The sequence below is a fragment of the Solanum dulcamara genome, chromosome 10 (genome assembly GCF_947179165.1).
Source record: "Solanum dulcamara chromosome 10, daSolDulc1.2, whole genome shotgun sequence".
Taxonomy (NCBI): Eukaryota; Viridiplantae; Streptophyta; class Magnoliopsida; order Solanales; family Solanaceae; genus Solanum; species Solanum dulcamara.
Genome location: NC_077246.1, coordinates 61,997,608 through 62,007,338, shown reverse-complemented (window position 1 = coordinate 62,007,338; position 9,731 = coordinate 61,997,608). Strand labels below are relative to the sequence as shown.

Genomic DNA, 9,731 nt, shown 5'->3' with positions numbered 1-9,731 from the left:
CTCAACAAATGCTGATCATGGAAGACATGAAAGGCAAGGACGGCAGGGAAGTCAAGAAAGACATGAAAGACAAGGGAGATCGAGCATTAGTATTGATATTAGTGTTATTGTGATTGTTCTCATTTGATTTCTATGTTTTGTATTAAAGATAGCGTGATGATTTGTTCATGTCAATACTATAATGATGAAATATAATGTAATGAAAATATTCAGTTTAAGGCTTATAATTACTACTGTGATCTTCCCCACAAATTAATAAAAAAAATAACTTGTTTGTCATAGCAAGTTAACACAACAAATGGAATTAAGCTAAACCAAAAAATATAAGTTAACAGTTGAAAAGTATTCTAGACCACAAAACTATGTGTCTTGAGTACTTGGTGTCGACTGATTTGCTAGTGTGGCATGAGTTGTTCTAGATTGAGTGCTTCTAGTGGCATGAGTGCTTGTATAACAATTTGCTCTTTTGTAACTTTCTTCTTGTAGTTGTGTTTGAGTAACTGCATCTCCACTCTTTCACCTTAGTCCATTAGGTTTGTATTCAAGATCAATATTGGTAGGCATTGAACTTTTTAATGTAGGACTTTGTATCCAAGAAAATTCGATGGGGGCCACTATCGGGTGGCGTTATGACGATTCAAGGCCCGCCATGACGGCTTTTGCTATGGCAGACAAGCGTTCTATAGTAGTCCTTGGCTTCACCCACTCTGAAATCTCTCGCGTTTTGAAAACTTTATTCCTTTTCGGCAGGGCAAATCCTGATTTAGTTTGACTAGGTAGACCATTAAACCTTGGATATTAGTATAACTATTTTTAATAATAAAAACACAAATTGTTAAAAAAAAGTTAAAAGAAGAAGAAAAAGTTAGTTGAAAGAGAGTGAGATTTTTTGAATTTTATAAAAGTTTAATAAATGTTAAATATTACATTTTAACACCATTTAACTTAATCACCATTTAAATAAAACTTTGACCTGAACTGATCAAAGGTGTCAGCTGGTCAAAGTTATTAAATACCTTTTTTATAATTTCAACACTTGTTTGATGGTAAATGTTTACTCTCTCCTTTTCGTTTTTTTTAGTTCATGTTGCGATTTTTGAGAGTCAATTTGACTAAATTTTAAAGCTAAATTAGAATATATTAATATGATATTTTAAAAATAAATTTTAAATATTCAAAAACTATACAAGAAGTACTATAAATTTTAACTATTTTCATATCAATATAATGCAAAAATATATTTTAAAATGTTAATCAAAGTTCATATCGTTTGACTATCAAAAAAGAAAATAGTGACAACTAAAGAGGAACGGAGGGAGTATTAAATAAGGCCTAATGATCATTCTTTGATGCTTTAACTTTAAAATTATTAAATATTGTCAAAAAGTATTTTAACTATTAGATTGTGTGTAAGATAATAGTCAAATATTGTAGGTAAATGCGTAAGACATAGTCAAATATTATAAGTATTGTAGGTGAAGAACATGATCTTAGGGATACGTTTTTGATCTTTTGTGTCTAGCTTTGTGTATATATTCTAGGTGTAATCTATCATTTTGAAGTATAAAGTAGAATACACTTACATCACATACATGGTATCAGAGCTACTGATATTTTTGTAGAGATTCAAGTTATTTAAGCTGTCTTTTCTGTTCCAACAGTTTTTTCAAGGAATGGAAGCCACTTCCGACAAATTTTTTAGACCATCACAAATTTTCATTCGAAATTTGTGAGGGTCAACCATTCATTTTAGTCTTACCCATAATATCCCCTACAATTTTCAGCAACTAGAAAAGCTTTCTGGCAAAAACAGTCATTTTCATAAGCTGTTTCTTTCTATTTCTAGCGAATTTCTTGTTCAATTCAGATCCAAAAAACACACAAACACCTTTTTTTGTATTCATTTAGTTGTTGAAGCTATAATGTCAAGAAAATGTGAATCTCTAACTTATGTCTCCGAAAAAAATTGCATCTTCAGGTGATGTCAAATCGATGTTTTCCACTATTTTAAGTTCTTCTAATATTACTATCATGAAATTGGAAGGTAGTAATAATTATATACCATGGCTTCATCTGTAGAGATGTGGTTTATGGGACAAGGTTATGAAGATCATTTAGTTAAAAATACTAATGATATTGTTACCATTGAAAGGACTAAGTGGAATTGAATTGATGCTCAATTATGCAATCTTTTATGGAACTTTTTGGATCCTAAATTACTCAATGTGTTTCAATCTTGTAAAACTTGTTATAAAGTTTGGACTAAAGCTAAGACTTTGTATACGAATGATATCCAACGTATATACAAGGTTGTCTTAGACTTAGTCCAACTTCAGCAAATTAATCAAAATATGGCGAGTTATTTAGGATAGATAGAAATATGGCGAGTTATTTAGGACAAATAGATACTTTGAAAGATCAATTTGATTCTCTCATGCCACTTTCAGAAAGTATCACCACACAGGAACAACAAAGAGATAAGTTCTTTATGGTTTTAGCAGTAAAAGAAATTTGATCTGATCTGAGTCCCGTAAGGAATCAAATCTTGGAAAGTTCCTCAGTTCATTGCTAATAGACATTTTAGCTCGATTATTGCGTTCTTGATTCAGAAATAATTGATACCAAATTTGACTTTCTTTATATTTAGAATAGAAAACTATTGATACGTTTTATGACAGTGAAATCTGGCAATAGTAACATAGTCACACTACTCCAATAAAAAAAACTAAATCAACAATAACATTGAGATATCCGTGTTAGCTGTGAAGAATGAAAATTCACAGGAACAAAATGTCCATCAAAGAGGGAACAATAGAAACTCTAGACCCTATTGCAACTACTACAACAAGTCAGGCCATATTCGACAATCTTATTGAAAATTGCATGGTCGACCACCACGTATTAATAATCAGAGTATGGCTCACATGGTTTAGACCCATAAAGACCCACTGGCTAGTTCTATTACTTTGTCTGAAGCAGATTATAACAATTACTAGCAGTATCAAGCAGCTACACAACAGTCATTTTTATCTTGCACTTCACAACATGGTAATTTCTTTGCTTGTCTAACCAAATCTTCATCCTCTTGCCTATTAGTATTGGATTCAAGTGCATCTGACCATATCTCAGGTAATGAGAATCTTTTCCCAAATCTCATTCATTCTGCAACTCATTCTGTAGTTACCCTTGCTAATGGATCAAGAACTGCAGTAAAAGGAATAGGGGACATGCAACTTCTTCCCCTTATTTCTTTAAACTCAATTTTATTTACTTCTGAATGCTCAGTTAATTTGATTTATGTTAGCAAATTACCCAAACACCTTAATTGCAGTGTCACATTTTTGGCTGACTTTGTTGTTGTACAGGATCGGATAATGAGGAAGACGATTGGAACATGTTATGAGTCATAGGGATTGTATCACATATCAAAATCACAATCACCAGTTGCCTTCACTTCCACTACGTCAACTGATCTTCTCCACAATCGTCTTGGTCACCCTAATCTTGCTAAGCTTCAGAAATTAATTCCTAGTTTTTCACTTTGTCTTCTTTTGAATGTGAGTCTTGTCAACTTGAAAAATATAGCCGCACTTCATTTCCCAAAAGAGTCAATAACAGGGCCATATATATGTTTGACGTTGTTCAATCAGATGTATGGGGCCCTAGTCATGTTGTTTCAAGTTTAGGATTTTAGTATTTTGTTATCTTTATTGATGATTTTTTTCATTGCACATGATTTTTTTAATGAAAAATTATTCTGAAGTATTCTCTATTTTTCAAAACTTTATGATGAAATACACAATCAATTTGGTGTTTCAATAAAGGTATTACGCAATGATAATGCCAAGGAGTAGTTATCATCTCCCTTTGCCAGTTTCATGTCGTATCAGGAAATAACTCATCAGACTTCTTATGCATATACTCCACAACAAAATGGAGTCGTCGAGCATAAAAATAAGCATCTCATCAAAACTGCTCGTACTTTATTTATACACCATCATGTTCCTCTTTATTTTTTGGGGGGATGTTGTTCTCACTACTTTTTATTTGATAAATAGAATGACATCCACTGTGTTGAAACATCAAAGTCCTCACTCAAATCTCTTTCCAGTTCGAAATCCCTATCATCTCCCTTTGAGAGTGTTTGGATGTACTTGCTTTGTCCATGATCAAAGTACTAGAAAAGACAAACTCCAACCAAAATCAATTAAGTGTGTATTTCTAGGATACTCCCGTCACCAAAAAGGTTACAAGTGATATGATCCAAAAACAAATAAATATTTTATCATTACAAATGTAACCTTTTTTGAAACATCTATCTATTTTACACCAAGCACTACAAGCAGAAATTTAATTCTTTAAATTTTGCCAGTACCTATACTTTCTTTACTGCAGGCCAATTTTCCAGACAACCTTCAAACCACTGATCCTATTTTTCAAGTATACACCCAATGTGCTCGTCCTCTTAATAATAACAATGATAGTACTACACCTAGTCTAGATACATTGGTAGCTCCCTATGACTCATCTCTTGCTCCTTCGTCACCTACTCTAGTCATGCCTTTATCAGATGTAGAAACCCCACCAATTGTCATAGGCAAAGGTATTCGTACTACTCCAAATAAAAAATCAAAGAAAAATAATTCTTTGAGTTATCATTGATTGTCCCCATTATATTATACCTTTGAATCTATTTATCCAATATACCTATACCAAAGACTGTTAGTGAAGTATTGAAATATTCAGGGTGGAGAGATGTCATGATAGAACAGATAAATGTCTTACAGACCACCAACACTTGGAAATTGGTCCAGTTATCGAAGGAGAAATTTATTGTTGGAAGTCGATGGATCTATACAGTAATTGTGGGTTTAGATGGAACAATTGATCGACTGAAAGCTTCTCTTGTTGTCAAAAGGTACACCTAGATTTATGGTCATGACTATGCTGACACGTTCTCTTCAGTTTCTAAAATTGCATTTGCCCAACTGCTTATCTCCTTGGCAACAATGCATTATTGGCCGCTTCATCAACTAGATATTAAGAATGCCTTTTTGCATGACGAACTTACTTAGGATGTTTTATGGAGCAACTTTCTGGATTTGTTGCTTCGGTGGAGTCAGACTTAGTATGTCGTCTCAAACATTCTCTATATAGACTCAAGCAATCTCCGAGAGCATGGATTGGTATATTTAGCTCTGTTGTCCAACAATTTGAGATGTCTAGAAGTAAAGCAGATCACTCTGTTTTCTATCGACATAATAGTCCAGAAAAGAACATTTATCTGATCGTTTATGTTGACGACATTGTCATAACTAGAAATGATCCGAAAGGAATATCTCAGCTAAGGCAACATTTGTTCAGTCACTTTCAAAACAAAGATTTGGGAAAGTTAAAATATTTTTTAGGAATTGAGGTAGCACATTCCAAGACAAGTATTACTATCTCACAAAGAAAATATGCTTTGGACATATTAGAGGAGACATGCATGTTAAATTGCAAACCTATTGACACTCCTATGGGTCCAAACATCAAACTCGTTCCTGGACAGGGGGGCCATTGGAAGATCCTGGTAGATATCGAAGATTGGTTGGTCAATTGAATTATCTCGCTATTACACACCCCGATATTTCATTTGCAGTAAGTGTGGTTAGTCAGTTTCTCCAAGCTCCATGTAAATATCATTGGGACGCAGTAATTCGCATCCTTAGATACATCAAAAGAGCTCTAGGACAAGAATTGTTATATGAAGACAAAGGTCATGCTAACATCGTTGGATATTCTGATACGAATTGGGCAGGTTCTAAAATAAATAGAAACTCTACTTTCGGGTATTGTGTCATGATTGGAGGCAATTTAATCTCTTGAAAAAGTAAAAAGCAAGATGTCGTTGTCAGATCTAATGCAAAATCAAAATATCGAGCTATGAGTCTCGCTACATACGAGCTTATTTGGTTGAAACAACTTCTTCAAGAGTTGAAATATGTTGAATTCAAACAGATGAAACTTATATGTGATAATCAGACTACCCTTCACATTGCCTCAATTCCAGTTTTCCATGCAAGAATGAAACATGTAGCGATGGATTGTCATTTCATTAGGCAGAAGATTGAATCCGGATACATTACCATCAGCTTTGTCGGTTCAAATGACCAATTGACAAATGTTCTTACAAAGTCCCTTAGAGGAACTCGAATTTAATACACATGCAGCAAGCTTGGAGCATATGACATATACGCTCTAGTTTGAGGGGAGTATTAAATATTGTCAAAGAGTGTTTCAACTATTAAATTATATGTAAGATAATAATCAAATATTATAGGTAAATGTGTAAGATATAATCAAATATTGTAGATATGGTAGGTGAAAGGCATGATCTTGGGAATATACTCTTAACCTTTTGTGTCTAGTGTTGTGTATATATTTTAGGCGTAATCTATCATTATGAAATATGAAGTGAAATACACTTACTGAATTCATCTCTAATAACACAATTAATTTGTGTTTGAGCTTAACAAAGGGCCAATGAAACATTTTGGAACAATCAAAGATCTTAATCTCATCCCAATGGACCCTATATACAACATATTATTGATGTAAATGGAAAAGGCTTTTTTAACACCCTTTATATCTCAGTAATTCTTGAAGTGAAAACTCAATAATGTGAGAACCAAGATTGATCCTCAATTTGAAAACCCATATTGCAAGAATTAACTGGTAAGTCATGATGATGATCTTCTTCAAGTTTTGGGAAGCATAGTGGAGGAAGAAGAGTCCTGCTTTCATTTTCTTGAGAAAAATCAGAGGGTTCTGTCTCAGGAGGTTCCAAAAAAGAAGTGTAATCCCCGTCAGTAAAACGTGGGCTGTCTGAATCAAGAATGTCACTTTTTGCTTCTTCTTGTTTGCACACCACCACAATAGGATTTTGAGGTTCAAGTGGACTAATGGGTTCTGAATTTTCATCCACTTTTACTCTGTTCATCAACTTCTCTTTAAGTAAATGGACCTATTGAATACAAAAGGGAAAAATAAATAAATAAATAAAGAATTAGATAAAATTTTGCACCCGTTTCACCATAGATTTTAAAGTTGAAACTTAGAAATTTAAGTGATTGGCTATGAATTTTTTTCCAATCTTTTTTAAAGTTGAACTCAAAAAAACATGTTTAATCATAAAATTTTCACATATCATTTTTTTTTTTTTAAAAAACAAAAACTACTTTTTTATTTCAAATTTTACAATGAAACATAGCCAAACAGGTAGAGTCTGTTTTCAAAATTATGTTTGAACATGCATTAATTAATTGATCAAAAAATTTTGTAAGCAGAAGTCTCAAAGATCCAAGTTTTTTGGTACTTGAAAATATTTAAAGATTACCGATCAAATTTCAAGGCGAAATAAATATCTAACACTTTGCACACTTCTAAATACCATTTTAACTCTGGTTCTCAATATTTTCAAGTAAGTTGTTGAAATTAACTTTAAAATATGATAATATTCAAATAATGTTTTAAGTGGTTTGTTGATTAAAGTACCTCATTTCTCAAGCTTTCATTTTCTTTGAAGAGACAATCATATTGAGTGTTGAGTTTATCAAAACTAGCTTTGAGAACATCATAATCCTTTTCAAGTTGTTTAGTCTTGTACCGTGCTCGTCTATTTTGAAACCAAATAGCAACTTGCCTAGGCTGCAATCCAATTTCTTTAGCTAATTGTACTTTCCTTTCAGGTTCAAGCTTGTTTTCTACTTCAAAACTTTTCTCAAGAAACTCAACTTGTTTAGGTAACAGTCGTCTCTTCTTTTCAGTTTGGTGAAAGCACACATCATAATTGTCATCGCCGCCGGTGCTGCTGTTATCTTCTTTATCAAGTTGAGGGAAAAATGACCTCTTTTTAGCCTTTTGTACTTGGCCTTGGTCGAAATTAACCATGGATGCAGAGCCTGAAACAGAGCAATGAAGGAACAAGAAGTTCACAAATCTTGGTCAACTTTAATTTCCTGATGGGAAATCGAACAAATCACCAATAAGGTAAAAATTTAGATAGTCAATCTAAAGCTTTTGATATTTACGTGAAAAAACAAAAGCCACAAACTTGGTCCAGAAATTGTGCAAAACAAGTGTCAAGTTCACTTATCAAAAACTTTGATCTTTTTTGCTTGATAAAAACAGAGTAAGGAAAGTAGATAATTTGAATAGATAACTAAACAGAAAATTACATCATTACTTTGTCAATATTTACTTAGTCTATAATCTATTTGAGATCACCGCACCACCAGTGGAGAAAGTCAGAATTTTCACTAATTGAATTTAAAATATGAAAAAGTAAACAAACAAATGAGATAAATGGGTTCAATATCTACTGTATACAGAAAAAAGTACTCAATTTTTATCAAATATAAATAATATAATTTTTTAAAAAAACGGTTCGGATGAAACCCCTACCCCAATGCCTCACCATTCAATAAAAAGTAAAAATGAAGAAGCACAAGGTTAAAAGAATATATTATTACCATGGAAAATTGGGGAAGAGTTGGAGACCCAATTAGAAGTAGGGGGAAGAATTTCATTTGGAAGTAGAAAGGCATTGTTAGAAGGTTCATAAACTTTTGCTACTTCCATGGTTCCTTGTAAATAAGATTTTGGTATTAGGAGTTTAGAGGAGAATGAAGAAGTGGAAAATTGGGATATTGAATTGTGAGTAAGAAATACTATAAATGAGGATCACAGTAAATATTCAGAAAAAGAAGAAGAAGAAGCAGAGAAGAAAGATGAAAACTCAACATAGAGTAGAAGGCGACAAAGGCGATTTTTCGAGGGCAAGAAGAACTACAAGGGGTTTATAACAAGAGGAGCTTTCTATGAATTTCCTATTATGGCCTTGTACTTGAAAATTTATTCAATTTGCCATTTGTGTATAAATTTGTCCGAATATTTACACCAAATCAATATATGTATTTACCCTAAGAGGAATGTGCCTTACCTAGCTTTTGATCCCAAATTCTCAAATATTTTTGGCAAGTTATTTTTAGGTGAAGTTTTGGTGAAATTTGTTTGATCATAAATTTTTTCAAGAATATTTGATTATTTCAAAAAATATTATTTTACACCCGTAAGTTTTAAAAATTATTAAAAATATTCATAAGTTTGTATTATCATTTTATAATGAACATGTTTCGTTAAAAAAAACTTATAACATAATTGATAACAATCAACAAAAACAAAATAATAATATGCACAAGAGCAATGCATTAATTGCATTAAAAATAAATTATTTTTTTCTCAATCTTGTCACTCATTAAACTATTCTTTTTCGGAGGAGGTAGCAACAATCTATTCTTTTATTAATAGATAGATATGTTATTTAATGGTGTTGGTTGGTCAAGTTAATGAAATAGGTTGGTAGATAAATTTTAGTTGGAATTAATAAATGGTGAGTGTTTTTATAAAATATAAAAATTTGGGATAATTTTTAAATTTTTAAAACTTTCCAAGTTTCCAAGTTGTAATTTTTTCTAGAACTTGGGATATTTGCCAAATATATTTTTCAAGTAATGGCAAATTATATGGCCAAATACTAGTTCCCAATTTTTTTTCAAAAACTATCTGGGGCCAAACGACATCTTAGTTCAATCTAAGAGATTGTTTGGTATTGCTGATAAAATCTATTTATTTTTAAAAGCATTTTAATAGCTTTTCAAAAAAGTGCTTTTGAAAAAAAGCAATTTGTG

General features: G+C 32.1%; 1 protein-coding gene across 1 annotated transcript; it reads right to left on the bottom strand.

Moving 5' to 3' along the window:
• Positions 1-6,498: 6,498 nt before the first annotated feature.
• Positions 6,499-8,824, bottom strand: LOC129871511 (homeobox-leucine zipper protein ATHB-54-like). Its single transcript, XM_055946441.1, has 3 exons — positions 8,514-8,824; positions 7,537-7,943; positions 6,499-7,006 (listed from the first exon to the last, which is right to left on the bottom strand). The coding sequence occupies exons 1-3, from the start codon at positions 8,620-8,622 to the stop codon at positions 6,656-6,658; spliced, it is 867 nt and encodes a 288-aa protein (XP_055802416.1). The 5' UTR covers positions 8,623-8,824; the 3' UTR covers positions 6,499-6,655.
• Positions 8,825-9,731: the final 907 nt, after the last annotated feature.